Raw genomic sequence first — 27,542 nt, forward strand, 5'->3', positions numbered from 1 at the left:
AGAGGATGTGCACGTCGAGAGGATATCAGGAGGGCCGGGCAGGAGGGATGTCAGAGTTGTTCTAGTTTAATAACAGGTGACAGCACCATTAGTACTGACATAACGCGGGAAATACGAATGCGCACGTGTGGCAGTCTTGGGAGCTTTTAGATTACATTTTAAAAAAAGGATGCCCCCTCCGTAGGATTTGTTACTTTTAAAGAAGGGGGTCCTGAGGGGTGGGGGGGGGGGGCGACTACTCCTTCCGCCATTATGGAATAAAAATAATCTTCTTTGCACCGACAAAGACTTTACTAAAGTGAAAGACTCTGACTTTACAGCGTATACGGGCACATACAGATATTTTAACCGACAGTGCACAATACTCCACGGAGGAACTGCACTTGAACCGGAAGAAGAACTCAAGTGAACGTGGTTTTTCTTAGAGGTAGGGATTCACACTGGTGATACACCATTCAATGAGATCACAATTTATTTCACTCATCAGACGATTATTGGATTCATGCCAGAGTTAAACTATTCATCGTGAACTCTGGTGTATCCAATATTAATTCATCCCTCAGATGACCACATTGACTTGGGTTCCCATTGAATGGTTTATCACCGGTATGAATCCTTGTCCCTCAGATGATCACATTAACTTGGGTTCCCATTGAATGGTTTATCACCAGTATGAATCAATATCCCTCAGATGACCACATTACTTGAGTTCCTATTGAATGGTTTATCACCAGTATGAATCCTGGCCAACAGAGGCCCAAGGCTGCTGGGAACCACCCTCCCCCAGGACCCCTACTTTTAAGTCTCAAATCATCCTACACGGGTCATCCCCTTTTTTCAGTCATAAAGTCGTCTCCTTTCGCTTTCCTTGAAGGATGGATATACGCCAGCGACAGTGGATCGGCATGCCCTTTTTGAAATCTAAAAAACACCCAAGGCCCCACGTGCCCATTCGTATTTCCCGCGTTAGGAACTTATTATGAACTAATGGTGGCGTCACCTGCTATTACGAGAAGAACTCCGACATCCCTCGTATCAAAATCCCATCCAACGGCAGTGACTTCACAACCTCGAGGAGTCGGAGGACAGTATAATTTTCGTCCGCAGCCTGCTGCCACCTAGGAACAAATTGTGAAAACGCTCAGCAGGTGCTCGGGCGATTAGAAAATGAATGCTCCTTTAGCTGTGTTTATTTTTAGAATATGCAAATTGGTTCAAGATGGCAGCGCTGTGTTGAGTTATGATCAAAATCTCATAAACGGACCGCATTTTCACCATGTTTTAGTGAGTATTGTAATTAATTGACACATATCTAATGTATATTTAATACTAGTCATCAATTAGGGCGAGTTTCAGCCCTGGGGTTTCCCGCGATCGGCACAAAATATTGGCTTTTCTTATGTCTCCGTCTCTGGTGCCAAGAAGTCTGAAGGGTCTCACACAATAATGTACAGTGACAGTAGTGTATTGTGTGCAATGTACACAAACATTGTAGTTGACTACTTGCTTACTGTCGTGTTGACTGAGTGGTAGGTCCTGGCAAGTAGGAACTGGTCTACTGTCTTGGGGGGTTTGTGTGAAGGGCCAGACAAACAAACACCGATACATGAATTCCTCAGGATCGATGATCGAAATCGGGTCTACAATTTCATTGCAATCGAGTTCAGTTATTTCATCCTCCACCTAAGTCCCGAGGCCGCGTCCAGTCCAATGATGAAACCAGTTTGTTGATCTCTGATGCCGGGCTCTGATCAAATGCGCAGTTTCCATGGCCATACGCAACCCTGTATCATAATCCAAATTGGAGTAACGCTATTATAAGTCATGGACCAGTATTCCTCAATACACACATTTCACCTTAACAGTCTGAGAGACAACATTACCCATTTCATGTCATGTTTTCAAATTGAAGTCATAATACATGAATCTAATGTAAACCCTTAAACCTTGCCTAACAGGAGCAAAGTTTTTACAATTAAACTCAGGATCATTCCGATCAAATAGCCCACCTTCCTGAACATTTCTTGATGTTTTTGAGAACGTCAAACATGCATCTTTAGTGAGAAAGTGCTGCCATCTGTCCAATTAAATTTTTAATCAGGAACTGATGAAAATAATTGACATGAGAATGAAATTCAAGGAAGAACGGTTTACCTTGGTGAGATTGATGGTCACCAGGAACTACATGCTTTCTGTTCACGACATATCAATATAGCATGTACATGTATTTCAACTTTTTTAAATAGTAGAAAAACTGCTCTGCAATTAGCACAAAGGACACTTCAAATATGTTCACTTTAATTCTGCCCTACAGCTGTGAGACTTTATTCCATAAATGTTTTTGGCTGGCATTGCTAATAAGGACCGATAAGTTAGAAGACCAAATCGCTTCAGGGCAGAAATCACAATACCGATCAAAAGCTAAATTAGTTCCACTGTGTTAAATTCACACTCTGATACAATAGAAACTTGAGTCGTCCATTAGAAGCTCTTCGTGTTTTCTTCCTAGTGGTATTGGGCTGAGCCGTAAGATTATTTCACTAATGCCAGCATTGCGTAATCAACATTACTTCCGGTGGGTAAAGTTGGATTAAAAATAATTTGCGAAAGGTGTGAAAAATATCGTGTCATCCTGACTAATTCAAACTTTGCAGAATTAAAGTTTGTGACATAATTATTGACCTAAAAATAAAATGCAGTTAACAAAACTTTACATGGTGCTGGCCTTTCAATTCACTTTCACGTTTTTTGGTACAGTTTTGGTAGTTTGGACCCATTCACAAGGTCAAAGGTCAACTATTCCAAAATATTTATCTGAAGATTTATAAAACATGTGGCAGTGGCATGTGTGGTGCCCAATTCAGATGTCGTTCATTGGCAAGTTTATTGATCAAAAATATGAATTTCAAGTACAGTGGAACCTCTGTTAGCGGACACCTCTCTAATTAGGACAACCTCTCTATTATATTAAGGACACTAGTTTTGGTCCCAAAGTGGTTGTTTCCATTCAATTTGACCTCTCTAATCAGGACACCTCGCTATTAAGGACAGCACTTGTCAGTCCTGAGAGTGTCCTTAATAGAGAGGTTCTACTGTAGTATGTATGTCCTTGCGTGGTCCAGGCCTTTCAAATCAGTTCCATGTTTTTTTAGGACAGCTTTTATTTGTATACTCCTTTGAGGTCAGAAGGTCAGATATTGGAAAAAAAGGTTGACTACATATTGCCTAAGTCTTCTCCACTTGAATGTTTTTTTATCAGGACGTCCCAAACTAGGTTTTCATTCTTCGGTGTTGATACTAACTACATGTAGATATACCGATAAAATCGAAAACACCTTGGTTACAATGAACCACTGCTTACAGTGTATGATTAATACACTATGAACAATACTGTGCCTCGCTCTGACAGCACTTGGCAGCAGTTTATGGGTAGGCAACCATTTGTCGGTGTTCAAAGGTTATCATCTTGTGATAATTAAAACGTTGAAGAAAAAAATCATTAAAAATCAGTTGAAAATGAAAAAGCACTGGGCAGGCCATGAAATATATAATGATGTCAAATACAGGCACGGTCATATAAAAATGCGGTTAAAACATTTCTGTACATTGGACATTGTCTTCATTGTACATTGCATGCATTGAAAATTATCGTAATCGGAAGACGTTTTTCAATTGAACATTATGCGTTTTGCTACAGAGAAACAAACCCAGTACAACCGTCCAAATGCAGAAAATCAGTCGTTAGGCACGAACACTCCGAATTAGTTTATTAATTGAGAGTAATTTTCTCTTTTGGTCTCCCTCATTACGGTGAATAACTCTAAATTAACTATGTTTCAGTTGTTTAGAGGCTGCAATGCCGATAGATCTGTACAGAGAGTGGCGATTTCCGTGTATGGTTTTATGCTCGCACGCTAACTTTCCATCATGCATACTGATAATCTACAAATTTATTTGGGTCTTACTCATTCTTGCATCAAGTGTTTGTCGTGTACTCTTCATGGGGATGTTGATATGAAGTTATAATCATATTTGTGACCCGCTCTACCAAAACTAGGCGCTTGTCGCATCTGAACTTGCCAGGTTGATACGGACTTGTTGTTCATTTCCCTATTGTAGACCTTTTGTAAAATGTGACCAAATCAGTTTGTAATAGATTTCACAAAAGGTCTACAATAGGGAAATGAACAACAAGTCCGTATCAACCTGTCAAGTTCAGATGCGACAAGCGCCTAGTTTTGGTAGAGCGAGTCACATTTGGTCGTTTTATTTTGCAGAATTCATGAAATTGCAACTTTGGTGTCGAGTCTTTATTTTAGCATTTGTATTATCAAGAATTTTTAAAGTCTTAAATAGTTCTTGGTAATATATCATAAAATCAAAATTTCAATTACGTTTTTTTCAAGGCCAAATACCTTTTGAAATACCTTGGCCTCAACCTGTTACAAAGTCTTACAATGTGAAAATCAACAGCACGCGAATATGCATTTACACTTCAGTATCATTCTTATAATGGAACTGTGTAAACCTTCGAGGATAAAACACTTTGGCATTCTTGTCAAATGTTAATTTCACTTCACTGGAGAAGTCACTATCGATTATCACTATCGGTCGATTTCACCTCAAAATGAGTGAGGCACAATAGAAAATGTACTCTTAACTTTGCCGCCATGACACATGCATGAAAGTGAAGTCACCGTTTCATCAAATTTGCACAAAAAACTTGCACGCTGTGCCATCTTCTTTATTGTGGGTCGATTCTTGCCTGCCTATTCCATCCAATTTGATGTGAGAAAGCTGTACACAAACTGTTCAATATCCAATGCATTCTCATCTCTTCTTGACTTGGGGTGGACTCTCGAATTGAATGCTTCATGAATAGGGCCGTCAGACGGGGAGGCGTGACTTGGCATACGCCGCACGGATTCCAGGAGATGAGTTTGAAACCCATGAATAAACTTTCGAATATTGGCGACACAGATGTTTTGAAACTTTGCCATGTATTGACCCAAACCGTTGTTAGGTTTATATACTATAGACATGATAGATTCATCTTAATTAAAAAATCTATGCTTGCTAGAATTTTTTAGAACCTCAGTGTTCTCTGCTGCCCATTTTGTGCCAGGCCCACCAGACCATAATGTGCAAGTGTAGGAAAGCTTTTCAGCTTCAACTAGTATAAAACATACCAAACTATTGGCACTGGAATGAAAGGTGCATCAAAAAAACGGCATGAACACAAAAACTGCTCCTTTTGAATTTTCTGACGAAAGTAAATAAAATCATGTATTTTCAGTTTTCATCGATGAGACACCGGACGTGACCGAGGTAACAATCTACAAGTCCAGTCCATGAGGTAAGTCTGAAATTTCACCACTAGGTGGAGTTACTGAGTTCATGGGTTCCAAATCACCTACTGTGGTGTGTGCCATATGATTATGATTGCTAAATCTGCAACGGTAAAAAATACTTGTTGCGGTGGTATGGGATAAAATCATTACCAAAATGGTGTGATATTAATCGCATTTATTGTCGAAGTGATAAGTGATTTTTATCTCAGACAGTCACCTACAGTGACCCCTGGAGATTGGCTGTTGTCGCATGCGATTTTTAACATTGCCTGCCTGGGTGATGAAAATCGCCAGCGTGTGGCACGCACAGTGTACAGTGAGGATGAGATTTATCGAGCTGTAAAGTGCTCCCCTCCATGTTAGACAGCCAATCACATGGCTCCGTTTCAGCGGTAGTACGACCTCCGAGCCTTGCGAACCTGGAGTGAATCATTCCCGTCTGGGGTACTGCATCCACACTAATTTCACCCCAAGTTGGACAGAAGCTCATGCATGAAAATGAAGTTCAGGTACATATAATGTACACAAATTGAGCCTTTTTAGGTGGAATGACTTTGAGAAATGTTCCGAACTTTTTACATTCTCTTCATCTTGCTACCTGACCATTCTCCAGAATGAAGTTACAAGTCATATCGACTTCTTTCACTTTGTTTTTGCTCTGCGTCTGAGTACCTCGTCTTTTAAGAATGCACAAATCTTTTTCAGGTTTGCCTCATTTTTTCATTCCATCGCTGGCATTGATGTGTCTTTCAAATAGCTGCAAACAGTGAACCCAATTGGCCCCCAACTGTTGTGGCATGCAGAATGCTCACATGTCCACACTGTTATCTAATACGCCTTAATACATTACCATGCAGTTGAGAATGTACACTGATTTGTGGCGCTTTAGGAAAGGACATCTTGACTTGTGTTGGAGGCAATGTTTTCAGCTGGAATATCAAATTTCAGATTAATGACCGAAATCAGACTTTCCTGTCCTACTAAATGCTAAATTTGATACATGTAGTTGGAATGGAAGAATCACTGTTTCTACTCTACAAGGATCTTTGATTGAGTTTTCAAATTTGGACTAAAAATTAGCATTTCATAGGCACTTTTGTGCAACTGAATGCTGGATCAAAGGATACAATTTTTACAAGGAAAAATTCTGACTTCTTGCCTGTCCTCGTTGGCATCCCTGATTTTCTCATGCAATTTTACGTATTCGCCAAAACCCGAGCGCTGACTCCTTGCTTATCCGTGCTGGGGCGCCACTGAAAATCCTCAGCTGGGAAGCCACAGCCCGGGCACAGACTCCTTGCTTATCTGTGGTGGGGACGCTACTGAAAATCCTCAGCTGGGAAGCCACAGCCCGGGCGCAGACTCCTTGCTTATCTGTGGTGGGGCGCTACTGAAAATCCTCAGCTGGGAAGCCACAGGCATGAAGGAGAACATGCGGTTTACAGCAGGGGAGAATCTCTCTGGTGATGTTTTTATCAACTTCTTTGATATTTTGTAACTCCTGCAGAAACAACTTCGGATTGTTGCAAGCTTTTAGCTAGGCTTTTAGTAACTTTTAGCATCGGGAACGACTGGCATTTTTCTTCCACCGGTGCTAGCCATCAGCTCGGGGAGTAATGTTTATTTTGCAAACAGACATCTGATACCTAGTTAGCTGTTGCCAACTTATCACTGTGAAGGTAGCGCGGCGTACGCAACACGCTTGATGGAGTCTGCCGGTGGGATAAAACACGATCATGGCAATTTGTCAGTGCTAAGGAGAGTTTATTGACTGTAGGTCAATGGCTGATTTGTTAGCTATTGATATGCACGCTCATCAGGAGTAGGCAAACACCTGGCGGAAAGTTTGAGAAAGTGCTTTGTTGAATTGATATAAAGGCTTCAATTTCATGTTCTCGTCTGCAACTTTCTAGGGAATGGATGTGGGTCTTCCTACTTTCATCTTTTATCATTAGTTGTAGAGGCATGATTTTCGTGGTAGAAAATATATAAGTTCATTGAAAATTAATCGAATTGGTGCATTGAAAAATGATCATCAACAAGGGGTTGAGTCTCATGCGTGCACTTTTTTGGTGAGATTAGTGACAAGAACCATGGCGTGAAATCAACTTCAGTGGCCTAACCGGAACCCGCTTTTTCTAACGTTCCAAGTCGCTTTGGCTGTTTGCGGCTTCCCATCATGCCCCACGTGTCATAGCAAGACGATATCCGTCCTCAAGTGAAAATATGTCTGGTTGGCTTTATGAATGTTAATACCTTGGTAAAAAATGGTATGGACAACATGAAAATATTCAGCCTCTGAGTCGAAAATGGCCGCTTACAGGATCTTCTGTCTATGTTTTTGAGTTATAATTAATTCGTAAAAATGGTGTCTTTGCCCGTCGGGGGATGTAAGTTGAAATTTTCGTTTGAAAACATTAAAGCTGGTTAAAAAAATTACTCATGTAAAGGTCCAATTGTAACCTCATCAGGAAGGGTCACATTTAAATCCCACAAAGAACTAAACTTTTAATTTGGGAACTTGCATTGACTCGTAGGATTATCCTCCTGGTTTCAAGTGGTCTGCACTGCCCACCCATTCTAGATCCCGTTGAAGCACTATTGAAAACCATTAAAAAAATTGAATCCCCTTTTTACATTAGGCCACCATTTTAGTTGTTTCCATTAAACCCTTTCCCGCCCTTTTCAATCCCCGTTGAAACATGACTCAAATCCCAATTTTGAATTCTCCTAATCTAATCTGATGGTCGTTTTCATAGAAAGTGTGATTCTCCCCAGGAAGGTGTGAGTTTGTTTTGTTGCTCACATTTGGGCTTAGGGCCCTCCTCTGTGACAAACGCCTCTAAATCCTACCCTCTCCAATACAATGGTTACCCCACATGGAACTTTTATGCTCTCATTTTCCCTCCGGGTCCTGCTAGAGTGTCGGGCCGGAATGATGCAACTAGATTTTAGTCGCTTTGTAATCCAACACTTCACATACTTTGCCCCTTAATCCTCGGGCCCTTTCCCTAGTCTTACGCTGAACGCCTTACAATCTCTGCCTGGTTTAGAATTTCAAGTGGGTTTTAGACCTGAGCTCTGCATAATCTGACCGCTTCCAAAGTGAAGGAGACTCTAAACATCTACAAGGTTATGAGTTGAGGCATTACTTCAAATTGCCCTTTTCGGCTGGCTTATTCCATTTTAATTAGAAGGGTTGTAAAAAATCATAATCATTTGGCCTCAAAATTCTAAGGTGTCCCATCCAGTTCTTCTTTGGGCAAGATTTATAGTAAGCATACATGCAGTAACCACCCCCCCCCCCTGATCTGCCCGGTACACGTAAGAATTCTGCCTATATTTAGAACACCTCTGATAAGGACACCCTCAGGACTGACAGATGTATGTTGTCCTTCAAAAGGTGTCCTGACCACTGAGGTATTTTGAATGGAAACAACCAATTTCGAACCAAAAGCAGTGTCCCTCAGAGAATGTGTGTCCTACTAACAGAGGTGTCCACTAACGGAGGTTCTACTGTACTTGATTGGTGAATCAAACCCACGACCTCTCTATAACATGTATAATGAGCCCGACACACTCTTCCACGTTGTCTCCGCTGCCTCTAGACTCTGTCCTTCCACTTTTTGTGGCCAAGTATCGATAGAAAAAACCCTTTTAGCGCAAAGGTAGACAGTTCGACCTTTTTGAAGATGGCACGTTTCGTTCTTTTTGTCGGTCCCTGAGCGTGACTAGGGCGCTAGACAACACAATAAATCAATCAACTGCCTCGAAAAATAAGAAACTTCGGCCGTGCTCCGACGAATTGTTGGCGGCCATTTTGCCACCTGTGGAGTCGTAATATGCACCGTGCGTGACTGAAGTCTTCGAGGTTGAGAAAACCGCTATTCAACGCCACTATGATAGTCAAAATATCATCATGTAAAATCGCTCATCGTTGAGAAATAATTATATGTTTTGCTTGGACGGACAATGGGGGTGTATTGGGTTATGCCCGTTGACAAATTGAGAGATAGGAGTCAATAGTCCTGTGCGGAAAATCTTTATTTTGCGCACGCACCATCTTGATGACTTATATGATATGAACACCTGCAGCCGTTGTTAGTTTGAATGAGAAAAATACATAGAGGTGATACCAAATTTTTTGGGTGAGGGGGTGGGCATGCCGATCCAGATTGTGGTTCCTGGTTGATCTGTGTTGATCCAGACCAGACTATGGACTAGTTCCTAATTGGTTGATTTGAAGATGAGATGGTGGACATTATTTGTGACCAGCCATGACGAAACAAGGCGCATGTCGCTCCGAGCTTGACAGGTTGAGACGGACTGGTTGTTCATTTCACTGTTGTCTGCCTTTTGTGACATCTGGGTACATCAATTTCTTCTATTTTATGTCCTGGTGTCATTTAAGTCTCATCTTTTGTGCGACATGCGACTCATTTTGTGGCGGTGGGTCACATTTTGTCTTACGTAATTTATTGCATGGGATGGTTAGCAAAAGTACCAATAGTTGTGGATCTTTGGGGACTTTAAGATCTGGATGCTGATAAATAACATTTTGATCTGCACACTAGTCATTATTCAGCTGCAAGATGGGGGGGGGGCATATCCCAGAAATTTTGTAAGATGACCTTTCCAAGGCTGAAACAAAACGTTTCCCTTGGTGTTACTGTCCAATTTGATACTGGAAATATAACTTAGCTAAAAATCTAAATTCTAATCAGTCTGTTTCACAGCGGATTTTGAAATTTTGAGCTTTAAGTTTAACTTTGATAAGAAAGGATCAAATGTTATTTGGACGCATGATGCTCCCTTTGAAGATAACCATTGAGATGCCAAATAACCCTGTCTTCAGGCATTGTGCGTATAAATAGGGGCCGCTGGACAAAGACACTGCCCTTCAGTATCACATTCGTTTTGTTGCATTTTTATGTCGGATTACCGCTCTATTCCTGTGATACTGCATTGTGGGTAACACCATAGCGTGAACAATGAATTTCAGCGGTGTGTAATTCTTGGCTGTTGGTGTAGCAGTTTCGTGGTCGAGAGGCATGCGGTCAGTACCCAGGGGGTGACCTAGTTTGGAAAGGAAAAGGATTGGAACTTCTATGAACTAGATATTCGGGCCTTCAAGGTCTTGATTAAAAAGTAATCATGTGAGAGGGAGGGGGCAAAAAATTAAGTTTTAAACCCTTTTTCCAGATTGCGAGAGGACTTTATGATGCTTTGAGGAGAGGCAAAAGGGGTACCCCTCTCAATGGCCTGCTTGATTGTTAAGGGTTACGCTGTTCCTATCTAATCGTGGGTCAGGAAAATAGAAATGCATTTATACACAATGCAGTAGTGCAGTTATCATGCATGAAACTCTTAAACTTAAACTTTTATTTTTGCATTTATTGGTGGTGAAAAAACCAATGGAATTTCAGTTACTGTCAAACGTTAGATTAAAAATTTGCCATGCAGAGTCTCAATTTAAAAAAACTGAGATAAAGTGGCTTCGAATGTGTTTAAGGTTTCTGACTGTAAATGGGAAACAAACAAGTGTCAAGATTACAGAAGGGACCCCTCCGGCTCTCCCATTAATTTCATCCATCCCGTCAGCACAGCAGAGCCGCCACCCCTCCGAGATAATGGACTGTTCCATTCCTCTGGCTGATATGTCCCACAGATCAGAACCACTCGAGCTATCAAACGACCAACACCATGAAATTTTTGGATATAATTCTGGTATAATTTTTTGGATTACTCGCGAGAACGAACTCATCATGTCCCTGCCATTTCCTCCTAGTAAGTAACGAGTTCTTTCTTGTGAAGTTAGTCACTTGGAAAATTGTTATAGTGTTGTTGTTGGAATGAATTAGAGTTTTACTCAGTCTGACAAGTTTTTTGTACACAGTGTGTGCTGTGTGTTGTGTTTACACCTCAGGTGTGCAGAGTCAAAACCGTGTCATAGAAAGTGTGAACAAGTTTTTGTTAACCCTAAAATTGTTGTTTTCTGAATTGACGTTTCGTTCGTTGGAATTAAACGGTCCGGGTGTATTCAGAATATTTGGTAAGTCGGTTGGTGATGTTTCGATTATCAAGTTTGTATGTGTGTCAAAATTTTGAAGTTTGTAATCGGAATTAAATTTCGGTAAATGGTCTTGAAACTCATTTTCTCCAAAGTTAAGGCCAGTAGTGAAAATTGAAATAGTCTGGGTTTGTTGTCATGTCCTAACTGTATAAGAGGCATGTGAACTTCTTGATAGTGTAACTGGCGGGTCAGTGTGTAAAGTAACTGAAAGAAAAGTCCTTGGTCTACAATGTATAATATAAAAATCTAAAAAAGACGCATTTCCAAAGGACAACTTGCCCCGTGATCTCGGGCGCAGTTTGCCAATCTAACGACACCAGAACTCATGCAAAAAACTCAAAATGGCTCACTTGAAATGCTTCCTCCAAAAGGTCGGGGGAGGGGCTGTAAAAAATTTAAAAACCTACGCTGTCAGATTGGCCCACTCTATCTCATATCGTGCTGCGTGACTGGGGGTCGCACTCACGAGGCCCGTCGTCGGGACCAGATAACCAGTCTTACGGCTGCGCCACTCTGACAGACTGCCTATTCGTGTCGTATCAGCTGACTCTGGAGTGCACCTTTTCATGGAGTTTGAAGATGATTGTTCTCAGTAGCCGAAAGTTTTCCCTCTCTGAACGACAATCCGCCAAAGAACTTGACAAACGTTTTGAAAAACGTGAACAAATATTGCAACCTGGTATTAAAGAAGAGAGGGTCGAGCAGCATACATCGACGACGTACAACTCTCCTGAATACGATGTAAACAGTCTAGAGTAGGGACTGTGGCGCCATGTCCTCTGCTCTGTTTCCATGTCTGTTGTCACCCCATCCACTAGAGAGGAAAATTTGGCTATTCTTCGAATTCACGGACCACGCTGTGGGCTTTGATGAGGATGCTGCCACACTTGGCTTTTATGACCCCGGCGATTGTTGGCGCGATCTTTGACCGAGATGTGGATTGTTTGACGCGTCGAATCGGGAGATCTACTGCAGATTGAACATCTTGCGGTCGCGATTGTCAGATCGAGGATGTTCTGTCAGAGCTATTTTTGTCGGCTGGATATAGGGACTTTCCAAGTCCTCTGCGGTATGATGCAAGGACCAATATGATTGGAATTGTGCTGCAAGCTTTTGGACTTGTTGGGAATTGCGCTATGCATCTAAGGCCTACCTGTTCCTTAAAGATCTTGGGCAAGTCACTTATAGCCCCCTTCCAACCTCCTTTGCCCTGAACTGCTTGACTTCCAGTTGAATTGTTTTGTTTATTAAAGCCTATTTGCCCTTGATAAATACTAATGATAATCTATCATCAAACCTGCAAAATTTTATATAGTTATTTCAGAAGTACTTGAACCATTAACCGTGCAATGTGCTACTACATTTACATAGAGCAATCACATCAGAAGCATGTTTTAGATGCACCACTGTCGTTAAGTGCCGCAATTAAATCATTGCCTGAGATGCCGTACTGATAGAGTATGAACTGAACATGACATATACCCGAACCTTGTATGGCAAGCGAGCTTACTTCTGAACCCCACACCATCTTTTTCTTCGATAATTGAAATTCCATGTTGATTCAGGAGCCTGCCAATCTAAGGACAACAAACGGCCAATAAAAGCACAACCGGCGTGACATTGTCATCATGCACTTGGGAGTCGTCGCGATAACATCTGCAGGTATCACCTCTCCTGGTGCATCCTGGGATATCTGCCAATCTTCCACTTACAAAATAAGAAAATGAAAGGTTCGGTTTCGCCAAATTGCATCTCGACAAATGTCCTGACAGGGCGTGAGATTGGACAATACCCAGCGCTTTATTCTCCGCTATATTTGGCCTCCATCGTCACAATGCTGCGAGAACCAAGAAGTGTCCCGAGACAGACTCCGTCTTTTCCCCTTTCACCGATTAAAGTGCTGTCACCGATCGCATTGTCTGATTCTGACACAAATCCGATGTGGATTGAACTCTTTTAATTTTAATCTTGGCCTACTCAGTTTTGCTGATGTGTCAAGCGTTGATCTCAGTTGATTTCTTAGAACTGATTCTTCGATAAAGAGGTGTGTAGCCTACTATCACTTTTAGGCAGGTAAAATGCCCTGCGGATCAAGGGGTCCACACCTTTTTCGAGAAAATCCTTTGTAACTAATCATGAATTTGGGAAATGGACATAAAAAATACATGGGTATCTCCTCTTTCTCTGAAGCTGCCTTTTTCGTCACCAGCCTGGGTCAGTCCCTTTCTTTGGTATCTGCTTTCTAGACTCATAATTGGCCTTTTGAGGCTGAGGGGGAATTCACTTTAAAATTTGAGCCAAGGGGAAGGACCTGGGGTCCAAATTCAGCAAAAACGGTTTGCCAAAAAAATTCCAGGAGACACAAAAAAAACATTTCTGGAGAAATTTGCCAAGAAAGTGATCATGCAGTTGCACTTGCAGCAGGGAGTCTAGATAGTAAACCAAGATCTCTTAATCTCTATTTTCATATAAATAATTGATAAACCATGATTTCCAGTTGGATTATCATCAGCCTGGCTGCACCTGAGGCCAGCCCAGTGACCCATGAACAAGTCACCCAACATGTTGACTAAGGTTTGGACAGGTATCAAAATGTTATGAGATGTGATTAGGATAATCCTTATTTCCATGCAGCCCTGAAAAAGAACATCACAAATAAGTAGCCATTTTGTATTGCAGGGATGTGCAATATTTATTGCTGTGATGAGTGTACACTACTGTTGCTATCTATCTGTAAAATAAAATCATAGCAGGTTTGAAATGTATTTAACTTGGGCCCTTATGGTGGCCTATGGCGTTAGAAGAGGGAATTGTGCGTATGCGAAAGTCTGTAGGCCTAGGAGTCTGGCGTCTGGAGGCCTCGTCTCAGTTCTTGGTGTTGTCGAGTTATTGACAAATTTGGATGGATTCACTCATCTGCCTGTGGAGACAAAGGTCAGGGCCACTATGAACTACTAAACTCACTGGTAATTTAGTGACCCCAATCAAGTGTCAGCACTGTGGAAAGTGGTTGCCAGTGAGACAGACGAAACTCTCCTGGAAAGTAAGTCTTCAGAGTCTATGGTCAACTTTTGCTCCGTGAAATATCAGCGACTCGATGAAGTTGTTTAAACGACCAGTGATACTTCTGCAGGCGGAGAACCCCAGAGATCTGATGTGTCAGTCAGCACAATGTCTCCTCAATGCGGGACCCCACCTTCCACTCTATTGATGCATGACCCCACCCTGCCGCCCCCTCAGTTTGTTTCACTTGGCTGATTCGACTATATTTGCCTTTCGAGGATGCTGCAGGTTCTTCCGCCTGGCCCTTGACACCTCCACGAATTGATTAAACCTTTGTCCCCATTCTGACTTCAAGGCTGGATTCCCTGGGACCTCAAGGCTGGATTCCCTGGGCTTCTGGCACCCTTGACCTGCGCTGTTTCTGTGTGGTTAGCATAAATTCAATCAAAGATAAATTCAAACTTTGTTGAATTATCTTGGACAGGACAGGATGATTGTGTGTTTTGTTGCTGGGTGTTCTTGAGTGATTTTGACACAAATTAAATATTGCCAGCAATTCGAAAAATTGCCGATGGATTTTTTTTGCATTATCAGTTGTCGGATTGAAACTTATATTTATGTTTATGGCATATCACGAGTATGCTTCACGTCCTCACTATTGCGCGCCAGCTATGACCCTGAATGATTCTAAATCTTGAGCGTGCGTTATCGATATATCTCCGTGGTCCCGTAATCTGATTTAAGATTGATCTTAGGGTTTGGTCCCTGAGTGAAAAATGGGATCGGAAAAATCTGATGAGTCATCACTTTGATTGAAGTGACTGCTTATCGTAGAATTTGCGGTGAAGAAGGATGGAAAACTTTGATGGCCTTGAATGTTGGTTTATAGAAGTTGTCATCTAGGCTAGCTCAAGCTAGCATGGGTTCATGCTAAATGGCTGGGATGGCTAAGTCGATCGCAGTACCTCAAAATTAGCCCCCCTCAGGGCAAGCGGGCGGCATGGAGTCAAACTATATTTTTGCAGATGAGAAAACATTCCTTGAAAGCTTTCAGTGGAAATATTTCTGCAACGTTTTTTAACCAATCACGGCTGTTTATTAATTTAGTGCAGCCGTCACACCTGGTTTCCACCTTAGCAATCGGATCCTCTCAACCAGTTGCTAAGCGACTGGGTACATTGATGTACATAGATATACATGTCATTCTAGTCAGTTTAAAGTTGGAATGGACTCATGTCTGGTTCAACGTATATTGGCTTGAATTTTGTGTGGATTTCTGTGATCTTGTACACTACTTGCGTAGGCGGATCAGTCCAGTTGCAGTTGAAATTAAACGTAATTGTTTAATGGAGCTCACACCTTCTCTGACTCTAGTTAGCACTTGGTGAGGAATGAATGACATCTGGATGGAGTAATGGCTGGAGTGTTAGCATTATAGGCCTGCCTGGAATCCTCCTGGCCTGCCAGATTAGACTGTCGATACATTTGGTGTGGTTTTCACCTCTTGTCATCCGAGGATAGGCCCTTGCATCAGCCAGGGGACGATTTTATGAACCCGTACTGATCTGTAAACTATTTGTTGGTGTTTTATTTTCGTGGATGATGCAAATAACATCGATTCTCAAAAATAAAAATCATATGAATTTTTTTTTAAACCCAAGATATTTTGGTAGTCCACCAATATAAAATGTTTGTGAATCACTCAAACAAAGAGGCATGCTAATTTGGCATATAACTTGGAACGAATGAGTTATATGTCTAGGCAAACACAGATGTCGTATTCCCTAAGCTCGTTCTCAACAACTTCTCCACGGACAAACTTGTTGATGATTGTGGTGAATCACACAATCAATAATCTCACTGGAAGATAATTTGCAACATGGGGGTTAACTTCAGCTGAAGGGATGGGACCCAGAAGCAAATTTAGTCGCTTGCCAAACTTGTCAATGATATGTGGCTGTGCCAAGGCTCGTGGGGGATTTGGTCGGTCCTATACCTGACGCTTTGCGTTTGCTTGGTGCTACGTTGAGTATTAGAGCTTAATGGTGGCGGTAAGGTAGCCAGTGTCCAACAACCGTAGAATGTAGTCGCTATCATTTTGTATTTCGCCTTATTTTCACTGAAAATGACTTCAAGTTGACGACAATACAGCTCCATAACTTGAAATTCAGTAGGCCTATGTTGTGGGAGCCATAATTCACCAAGGGAAGATCTTTGTGAACTCCTTCATGGCATTTTGTATTTCGCCTTATTTTCACTGAAAATGACTTCAAGTTGACGACAATACAGCTCCATAACTTGAAATTCAGTAGGCCTATGTTGTGCGAGCCATAATTCACCAAGGGAAGGTCTTTGTGAACTCCTTCTGGCATGAAACTTATGACTAGCTTGCAGGAAAAAACCCTAAGAGCAGTGTTTACCAGTACTCAAGCTGGCAGGCAGATGCGTTTACTACCGCCTGTCATGTCAGGTAACCGGAGAAATTGCGAAATTGCGCATACCAGAGTCTGTAGTTTATTCAGCCAGTAACTGCAGGAATCCATTGTTCTTTGATGAGAGGCTTTATATGTATAGGATGGGAGAGTGATAACCCAGGAAACCATCTCCTGCTACCGTAGCAGTATCATAGCTCATGCAGCCTCTGACAACGTGACAATGCAGTGCAGTGCATTTTAGTGCAGTGAGCACATGCACTGCAGTGCATTTTAGTGCAGTGAGCACATGCATTGCATCTTGACATTCTCGTCCACTAAAATCAGTCAGTCATGCAGCCTGTGATGAAATTGTCACATAAGTTTTGTGTCAAAATGGTCAAAAGCCATCCCTTGCCACAGGAATTGATGGAACATTTGTGTTTCAGAGCAGGAGAAGTTGCAAGTTGGGGTCACCAGTGTGAGATTTGGGAAGAAACACTGTGAGATTTTGGAAGAAAAAGATGGTTTTTGACTGTCTGTAAATCTATTTTGAGACGTTTGGGTCGTCAAAGGAAAAGCAATAGTGAATAGCACAACATGTAACCCAATACCATGATTTTTAACCCGTCTTTTATATCACACGGGTGCCTTTTATTCTTGAACATTTGAACGTGTTAGCCGCTAAGTGGAAAATTGTATGTTTCGATTTTATCGTGTCGTCTCATAGCCAGGATAATAGCAACATGATGACCTGGTAGAGGGAGATCTTACTTTCCGCAGAAGACATGTTCCCTCCATCGTCCCATTATCGCCCAGCCGATATTAGACAAAAGTTACGAGAATGTGAGAAACTCTTCTTTTATTAGAAACGTCTGTGGGTCAATATAAAACCAATCCTGGCCTGTCATCCGGGACAAAGACCGCGGAGGGGTTCGTACACACAAACCTCCCAGATCAGCGGGTACAAACAATACGGTTTGTCGGAAAGTTGTCTTTGGTCGGGAGATGTGAGATTGGGTTTCTTGCACCTGTGCGGTTGTTCACCAGACGGGTGTCGTGGGTTTTAACGTCTTTATTCTCTCATTGAAAACGAATATCTGTTTTTGGGGAAAGTCACGAACTTGTTTAGTAACTTTTGTAAGTCTTAGTACCGGTACATGTAGCTCTAAAGCTCATGGTTTTTGCATGATGAACATAGTTCAGATATAGTGGCTATACGCAAAAGCATTTTCTTCCTCAGTTCTTTAGCTGTGCTGAGTGTAATTGTTGGGGATTTTTTACCCCTCCTGGCTATAGAGGACAGTGAGATGTTTCCAGATAATCAGACAGATCATGAAATCATATGGGCCTCTCATCATAAGACCCATCTTTACCGCCAAGGTTTTTGCATCTTATTAAGATCTAAAATACCTGGCTATGTTTCAGGGAGTACAAGACCTGTGGTGAGGCACTCAGGAACCATACAGAAAACTGTGATGCCCCCCCCCCTCGCTCCTGCTCTCTGGTTGCCATTAATCGAAATCGGGGGGGGGGGGGGGGGGCATCACAGCATCTTAGAAAATGATCTTACCCCTTGAACAACATCTGCCAATGTTGATATAGACTTACCAAAACATGTCCCCTGCTGGTGATACCTCTAACCCCTCAGTCCCACAGATCTCCTGCAATCCCATAGAGACTAGGGGGTACTCCTGAGTAAACCCAAGTATGTTTTCCTTCCATTTTGACAATATTTTCATTCAATTTCCTATCAGTTTTTATAGGGGGGGGATGGTCGGCTGACCGACCTGACTGACCCCTGACTGACCGGGTCACTGGCTCACTGGACACCTGCATGTGGATGAAACTTATCAGTGATGGGGGGAGAGGCAAGCTCTGACCTCAGCTTCTTTGCGTTCTTAGCCCTATTTTTCATTCAAAGTGCCCGTCTGTGTGGGAGAGGGCAGAAGGGGGGGGGGAGATAGGACATCATTTTTGAGGTACTTGTGACAACCAGACAGTCAGCCCTCATGTGACTGGTGTCACAAAAACTTATAAACATTCAGAGAAACCGAGAACGTTTGCAAGGATATTGCTTTGAGAACACTGGGTTTGTAAATAATGCTTACTCCCCAGACTGCCTGGAGTGTAATGCATTGTGAAGTTTAGAATATTGACCTGCGCCTAGCTGGCACCAGAACCCACTTCACATTTGCCAGCTCAATGCAGCTATTCATGAGAGCTATTCTTGTTCTTACATCATGGGGAGGTGGAAAGGTGGTCGTGTGATTGTCCCATCCAGCGCGGGATTTAAAGCTGGTCCGAAAAATGTTTTGAGTGTCAGGAATTGGTTGTGATTTCGGGGAAATTTGATTGGTTTGGTTGAAAGGAGGACCCTTTAAAAGGGACTGTACAGAATTTTGAAACAAGCAAAGTGAAGTCAAATTAAGTTACACAAAGTCACCAATAGAGGTCTCTTTCATCTCCTAGATTAAATGCTGAATCAAACACTACCCAACTGTATTCATTAGTCACCTCACGATGACCAATTTGACTCCCTAGCTCATGCCTATAATCCCCATTTAATGATCCATGATGAAAAACAGCCAAAGGATGCCTAAAACACAATTTTATGATTTTGAATTACGAATTATTGTAGTCAAACAGATAACAAAGAATTTGTCGTTGTGAATTGTAATTCTTGAGTGATGCAAAAACTCTCAAATATCTTCAAGTTTCTTTCAAGAATAACCAGAAGTGGTCTTTTTAGATGGGTGAAACTAAAATTAGCACCATTTACTGTATGATGTGGGTGTCTGGATGAAATTTGGGTGATTTACAGAATTAGGGTGATATGTACTTTAGCTTCAAGGTGGAAACCAGAGCTGTCATTTATAGAGAGATGTGCCCTGTTCAGTGTTGGCCTATTTTGAGGAAGGAGGTTGGATGTACCTGTTTGGGCAAACAATCTTGTCTTTTCTTCACACATATCTCCTGTCTCATATGACCTTGACCTCAGAAACAATGGACGGCCTATATACTGATACTGTTTACAGCTGTGCAATTAACCTCCAACGTAATAAAGTGGCAAATTTGTCAAACTTTCTCCAGATCATTTCAACAAAACTTCCATAAAAACTTTGCCTCACATGTTTTTGTTTTGCAAGTCTGACAAATTAGACAAATTTATTGCCACTCATCTGAAGAGAAAAAGTTAGGTTAGGTATCCTAGAGCCTAGTGCTGATATGCAGCCTTGGTTTCATGGACTGAAGGAGCACTTGTCTGTTAAAAGGCACTGTACAAGAAAATCAAACTTTTAACTTTTAAGCATTGAGAGAGTTTCTTGATACCCCTTCCCCCCTCAAACCCCTACCGAACTTAAAAAGTAGACTACAGATAGGCTATAATTTCAAAGGTTGGGGAAGACCTATGACCTCCTTTCATAGGTTTCTTAGGTCTAACAAAAGTTGCTTTCACCATTCCTGGCATCCTTTCTTCAACTACATAATTTTTGCATGTTGAATTGTTGGGCTGGAGTTAGAAGTATTCCTTTCGAGGCCACTATCGCCGTAACGGGTGTGACTTTTTGCCCTGGAAGTGCCTGGCTATGAGGTTGTTGTTTATTGGCCAGGTCATCTGTGGGTACCTACTTTCGCTAAGTAACAATAAATCAAGAGAAAATAAACAAAGTCTTCTTTCCTGAGGCTTTTAGTAACTGATGCCTTGCCACCAAGGTGAATCCCGCATGTGGAAACAATCAATTCCACATTTTAGAGCCAACTCTGTTTATGGCCGCCACATTTGCTTCCACTTTTTACGCTAACCTGGTATTTCATGTTTCACACCTGGTTTCGTCCATGGTGGCATATTGTACATTGGGCATGTGATCGGTTGCATTAAATACATGGTTGGGTCACTTAACAAATCAAGAGTAACAGGATTGTGGATACCTCCTAGTGACTTTAAAATGGCTTGCTCCACAACAGGGTTAAAACGACAATACTGGCGGATTCTGCATGACCGGAGTCCCCGATGATGTCATTCCAAATACGTCTCTCCGATCCTCTCACTTGATTTGTTCAGAAACAGACGCTGATGACCACCGTTGCCTGGCAACCTAATCTAATGCGAGAATGCATGGATGATGCCATTTAAAATTATATTTTTTGCCTCTTTTCTGTCCCGGGGTTTTTATGCCATGAATATTAGGGTTGGTTCCCCTCAGTTGCTACGATTATTACTTGAGCAATCAGTGATATTCAAAATTGTCCATGTGAAAATATTGGCAAATTTGATTTGTCTGTTACTACATCTGGTCTCTTGTGACTTTGCTCACTCCTGAATTCGCAATACAGGATTTGGAGAAAGTCATGAAGGGGAGAAGCCAAAAAATTAACCTTAGCATGCAATTACCTTGCCCCCCCCAGCCTATAGGCCCAACATTGAACCAGTGTTTATCAAAGGCTAGGAGTCATAAGACCCCATGCATGTTAGGCCAGTAAAGTCAGAGGAATAAATATTTTACTGTAAGTCGTAAAATCCCAATTTCAGGCCTTTGTGGTCTCTCTTAATACCATGACCCTTCCATCGACTCGGTTGGACTTATTTACTAGGGGACTACATGACCTGCTACACCGTCTCTTCAAAACATCTGAACACCATTCATTATTTACTCAACTAAAAGGCACTTTCTGAAGCTTTTAGTTGAAAATTAGTTTCATCTTCTTCCCGCATTTTCCCAAACATTGTGGATCTGTAATTGAGGCTGAAGTGCTAATGGTGTAGATGATGCTGGGATACATTACAACCTGGAGCGATCAGGTTATAGCCAACACGAGTTTGTTTATATCAGTGTTAACCCTATACTTGTTTGAGGACTTTGAATCTGCACCAAGATCGGATCGGCTCAGGTTCAAACACAATTTCGAGATTTTGTCTTTGGTATATGCAGGAATGAGTACCAGAGCCAAGTCTCACTGCTGTGTGCATGCGTATTTACTGGATATAAAACAAAATCCGGCTGCTTCAAAGTCCTCAAAAAAATGGAGTCAGATGATCGAGTAGGTCAAGAGAGCACATCAGTATTTCCCCCTCCTCCCCAGACTAGTATCTGTATTAAATACAGCCAGACACTTGCACGGCTGATGTGACATAGGAGTTTGTCAACTACCGAATAGATATACATGTACATGCTTCCCGAAATTGGTGACTTGCATTGGAACTAACTTTTTCCCCCTTGTCCGTCATTAAAGGCATTCAAGTGTTTTGGTCAACCATGACTATCTCCTTTGTCCCTCCACCATAAGGCCTAGTTTCCCCTTATGAGATCACTATTTCGGACACTCAGCGCCCCATTTCTGGAAAGGTGTATAGTCAGAGGGGTTATTTGCCCAAAAGGGCACCTTCTGCTTCAAAAAATCAGCAAAATATGACTAATTTTGTGTGCTTAGCGAGTTCCCTCTATGTGTATGATTTACGGCTCGGACCTTCCATTTGTAGGGTACCTGAGGTCATTGTTGTAAATGTCTATGGCTGCTCTGTCTAATGAACTCATAATAAAGGAAATCGGTGCCAATCAGTAACACAAAAACTTGGATATATTCTGATGGTGTTCGTGTTGAATTGTTGGTAAACAACCCAAATTTGATTGAGTTGTTGGAAAGGTTGTTAATTAGGGGTCAGAGGTCATGTCGATCATCACATATTGGCGTGATGAGTTCGTGTCATGCATGTTGTCGATCGGCACTTAATGAGGAACCGATATTTAGTTCTCCTTGGAGTCCTTCCCAGCTTTGTTTGATTGAAGCAGTAGCCGATGAGGATTTTCGTTTTGAGTCACCCCCTAATCACTCCCACACAACTTGACATTGCTATGTGAGCTTTGCGACCAGGCATAACAGTGGACTCCATCATTCCTCCAGTACTCTCTGCATCGTGGGTAACACTCCAATCCAGTGTGTCAGGCGTCCCTTTTTTGCCTCCAGCATTTTTCGGTTGTCACTCCACTAGTATCTTTGGGAACATTGCTGCAAGGTTTCGTCCAAACCAGTCTGCGACTTTTCACCAACAGCGAGACGGGAAAGTTGACGAGTTCTTCTCAAGATCTCAGTGTTTATGAAAAGATGGAACCACCTGATCTTAGAAGAGGAAGTATACAGTGCATATCAAAGAATCTCCTCTTCTCCGTGTTGTGGCCCAGGTTTCTGCCCTATCGAGAGTTGAGAGCACGCAGTGTATCTTCAACTTAGTTTTGAGGCTTGCCTTTGATTTTGAGTGACTGAGTCTGGGTTATTCTCGTAAATCCTCAGGCAGAGTGCGACATGCTAAATTGAGAATAAGGCTCGTAATGTTGGGATTTATCGCTGGTAAAATGTCAGACGTTTTTATTGCGTCGTCTGCCAAGATAACGCATCATGAGCTCATCATGTGATCACGTACACAGCGCTGGCTTTTGCCGCGTCGAAGATTAACGTCAAATATTGCAACCCGGGTGGGATTAATCGTTGGGGAATGTATCCTTTAATTAATTATGGATTAATTTCGTTGTGGGGTGTCATAGAAGAAAAAATCCCCGATATTAAAAGTTGTGTTATGTTGCTGAGAGCGGTGTTGATCTAGGCAACTTTGGTGGCGTTTTGATTGGTTTACAAGGAAGACATCACCCGGGGTGAAGAACAGCAAACACGCCGCTGAGATTACTTTAACCCCTTGGCGACAAAAGTTTTCTAAAATATAAGTGGCTGTGCTACATATTTGGGAGAGGCCAGTGTAGTCCACAGGCCAGGGATCAAGCGTGAGGTTAATGTTGGTACGCATCTTCTCCATTGGTATCCAATCATATTTTAACTGGTGTGGTGATATAATTGCCATCACTGATCAAGTTTTTGCCAAGATTGACTGCCCACTTACCCTTGAGGTGACCCCAAACCCTCGACACAGGTTTGTCACCACTTTCTCGGCACATACTCATGTCTGTCTCCATTTGTATCTTGCAGGAACATCGAAGATGAACTCCACATTACCGCGCGTCAAGATCAAGTGCTCGTGCGTGCCTGCATCGTATTGCGATGCGGGGCAAGACTACTGTGAAACCGCCATGATGGTAAGTTGTGGGGAGCGCCTAGTTGCGGTGGTTAGAGCAAGGACAAGGGATTCCGAGTTTTAACAATACTATAATCCTTGCAGTGCCATCTAGTGCGAGCTACTGGAACTGAAAGGTGGTGATTCTGGTCTTCGTCTGAACTGAATTTCGTCCTTCATTTCAGTGTTTCTCCTCGCTGGGGAAGGAACAGGATGGCTACGAGTATGCAAGGAAAGGATGCCTAGAGAGTTACGAACGGTCCAAAATGACGTGCGAAGCCATCTACGATGACAAGGTGACCGTCGAATGTTGTAAGACGGAGTTCTGTAATAAAAATATGACGCCAACGTACGCCCCTCTCCCGACAGGTATGTTAAATTTTCGATTTTCGTCATTTCACCACTGTTTTGCTGTTCGTAGTGACGCAAGAAAACTATCAATAGTTCTAGATATCTCTGAATATTATTTGAAAGTTGTAAATTCATTTGGAAATAAAACATGAGAGCTTTTGCGAGCTGTCTTGAGCTTCGCTGGTAACCCGTCAGTTACGTCACATAACTTAAGTTTTATCTGTCCCCTTACCAGACAACTACAGTAGAACCTTTCTATTAACGACACCCTCGGGACTGAAAATACTGTCCTTAATAGAGAGGTGTCCTGATTAGAGAGGTCAATTGAATGGCAACTACCAATTTGGGACCAAAACTAGTGTCCTTAATAGAGAGGGTGTCCTTATTAGAGAGGTGTCCGCTAAGGGAGGTTCTGCTGTACAATGCTTGACTGTATGCAATGTTTCACAAGACCACTCATTTACATGTATGTTTTTATGAAGTCGTTGAAGATAGAGGAAACATTTTGTGCCATGCAATCATATGTTTTATGTATTATTTATTCGTCTATGAAAATTCCATGCCTATATGTCTGAATCAACCGAGAAAGAAACATTGTATGTAGAAATGTACAGAGGAATTTTGCGGCTTGACGGAGTCCTGTAACATTGGAAAACTCGTAACCGAAAGTCATCGTCTGCTTGAGCTAAAAATAGCAGCGGTGTTAAAAATTCGCCGTTTCTCTTCTACGACCAGTTTTCTCAATCGTGTGCTTTAACTCTCTTCTCTCCCCCCAGATGGCATGATGCACACGGGCGCCCCCTACAATGGCCTCCAGCTCGCCATGGTCATCTGTATCCCCATCATGATTCTCATCATCCTCGTCGTCGTGACGATATTCCTGTGTCGCATGATCTTCCGGCGGCGTATGGAACAGTTGAAGGCGCGGGAGAAGAATCTGGCGGGCGGCGGGGAGTATAGCAGTGATATTCAGGCGACGTTAGTCGGTGACAGTACACTTCAGGTACGACACTTTTCAAGTGAACAATATCTATGAAATGTACAAATTGAAAAAACTGTGACTTCAAATTGTCTCTCTCATTTATTTCGTACATGTAATAAAGTATATGGGTGTGTTATTTTCCCTGCCGGAGTCGGTTTGAGTTTCTGTTTCATGTGAAGCCTACTCTGGTCAAGATAAGCAGCACTCGTGGGATGTAAGCATGGGCCCCAGAGGAAAGAGCTCTTTCCGTTGCGGAATTGAACTCAGCGAATTTCAACCATCATTCATGTCTCATCCTTGTCTGTTTCAGGACCTTTTTGACCATTCGTGTACGTCGGGCAGCGGGTCTGGCCTCCCGTTCCTGGTGCAACGAACTGTGGCCAGACAAGTCACTTTAAGTGAATGCATTGGTAGGTACACCTTCAATTGAGTTGGACATCTGTCTAATAGAGTTGTGAATCTTTTTTGCTCACTGCATGGAAAGGGTTTTAAAGGGCGAGGAAGAGTACAGGATGACCTGATTGAAATCTTTGTCTTGTCTTTCAGGGAAAGGTCGCTACGGTGAAGTATGGAGGGGCTTGTATCAAGGGGAGAATGTCGCAGTCAAGATCTTCTCATCACGCGACGAGGCATCATGGGCACGAGAGAGCGAGATCTACAACACGGTGTTATTACGTCATGAAAATATTCTGGGATTTTTAGCCAGCGACACAACCAGTCGAAACTCGTGTACGCAACTTTGGCTTATCACGCACTTCCACGAGTACGGGTCTCTGTACGACTTCTTAAATCGTACAGTCCTCGATCACCATGTCATGTTAAGACTCTGCCACACCGCGGCGTCCGGTTTAGTCCACTTGCATACAGAGATATTCGGCACGCAGGGCAAACCGGCGATTGCGCACAGAGACGTGAAATCCAAAAACATTTTAGTCAAACGCAACGGCACGTGTTGTATTGCTGATTTAGGACTAGCTGTGATGCATTCTCAACGGACCAATCAGATTAACTTGGGTTCCAATACGAAAGTCGGAACGAAACGTTACATGGCCCCGGAGGTTCTCGACGAGACTTTGAACGTGGATTCGTTCGATTCTTTCAAATGTGTAGACGTTTATGCATATGGATTGGTTCTGTGGGAGGTCGCTAGGAGGTGCATGACCAGTGGCGGTATCGCTGAGGAATATAAGCCGCCGTTTTATGACGTTGTTTCGAACGATCCGAGTTTTGAGGATATGCGAAAGGTGGTGGGCGTCGATCAGGCGCGACCGAGTCTTCCGAACAGATGGTCATGTGACCCGGTAAGTACCTTGTGTGCATTAGAATTCTAGAAATGGGGGAAGCTTTGGAGTGATGGTTTATTAATATAGGGTACCAGACTCATAACGCAAAGGTCGTTGGTTCGCCTGCTGGAAGAACCACAACTTGATAGAGTGTCCTTGAGCAAGACACTTAACTCTGCAGTTGCTTCTCATTTCGAAAGGACCCGAAGCAGCTTCTTGAGGTTCCCTGAGTTTCAGGAGAGATTTAAAGGTTGAATGAGATTAGAAGGTATATTCAAACGTCTGTTTTTCTTCTTCATTAATCTCAACTTCACTTCTTTCAGACTCTGACCCAGATGGGTAAGCTTATGAGGGAGTGTTGGTATCAGAACTCCATGGCACGTCTCACGATGCTGCGCGTCAAGAAGACGCTCGCGAAGATGGAAGAAAAGCTAGAGAAGATAGAGAACAAAGGAAAAGGTGAGAAAATGGGTGATTGGGCAAGTTACTTTACTATTGAATGTTGACTGAATGAGACGTAACACTACACTGCTTCTCCCCGGTGACTACTGCCTATGCTAGGGCAAGCGGAAGACCAATGCAAGTGAGAGACAAGAGCAACTTGAACAGGATTCCTTTCTGGCCGAGGAAGGGGTGGCTTTGACAATGAGATGTGCCAAATTGTAGTGGCATCCAATAAAATGCTCAGAAATACACGTAGCTCATGCAGAACAATTAGATTTACAACTACTTGTAGAGTTAAGTATTTTCTCACTCTAACATTCTTCATCTTTGCTTCATCTTTCAGAAATTACACTGGTATGATGGAAAAAAGTGGTGCCACCTGTTAAAATTTCTACAAAACACTTACACTGATAAGACTTTATCGTCTGATTCTGTGGTGATTGTCTGGAGCTAGCAGACGATTCTCCTCACTTGAAATGTCTGGCTGATGGCTGTGGTGACAGAGGAGCTAGGAGCTCTCTCGGATTGAAACGGACATGCTACCATTATCCAGACACTGTTTAAAGTGTCCTTAATAGAGA

At 42.4% G+C, this 27,542-nt stretch overlaps 1 protein-coding gene across 2 annotated transcripts; it reads left to right on the forward strand.

Moving 5' to 3' along the window:
• Positions 1–1,212: 1,212 nt before the first annotated feature.
• LOC135499508 (activin receptor type-1-like) lies at positions 1,213–27,492 on the forward strand. 2 transcript variants are annotated; one of them, XM_064790299.1, is made up of 9 exons: positions 1,213–1,284; positions 5,297–5,356; positions 23,817–23,923; positions 24,087–24,270; positions 25,029–25,255; positions 25,545–25,644; positions 25,781–26,535; positions 26,841–26,976; positions 27,305–27,492. In XM_064790299.1, exons 3-9 carry the CDS (start codon positions 23,828–23,830, stop codon positions 27,319–27,321), a joined length of 1,515 nt encoding a protein of 504 aa, XP_064646369.1. In that variant the 5' UTR covers positions 1,213–1,284; positions 5,297–5,356; positions 23,817–23,827; the 3' UTR covers positions 27,322–27,492. The 2 variants fall into 2 exon arrangements, with proteins under 2 accessions (XP_064646369.1, XP_064646368.1); XM_064790298.1 differs by lacking the exons at positions 1,213–1,284; positions 5,297–5,356 and adding an exon at positions 11,046–11,138.
• The last annotated feature ends 50 nt before the right edge of the window (positions 27,493–27,542 follow it).

This window comes from Lineus longissimus, chromosome 15 (genome assembly GCF_910592395.1).
Source record: "Lineus longissimus chromosome 15, tnLinLong1.2, whole genome shotgun sequence".
NCBI classification, from domain to species: domain Eukaryota; kingdom Metazoa; phylum Nemertea; class Pilidiophora; order Heteronemertea; family Lineidae; genus Lineus; species Lineus longissimus.

Coding starts and splice junctions, on each gene's coding strand:
- LOC135499508 (XM_064790298.1), top strand. CDS start 11,117: ATGTCCCTGCCATTTCCTCCTA. Junction 24,271..25,028: donor GTACGCCCCTCTCCCGACAG/GTATGTTAAATT, acceptor CTCTCCCCCCAG/ATGGCATGATGCACACGGGC. Junction 25,645..25,780: donor CACTTTAAGTGAATGCATTG/GTAGGTACACCT, acceptor CTTGTCTTTCAG/GGAAAGGTCGCTACGGTGAA.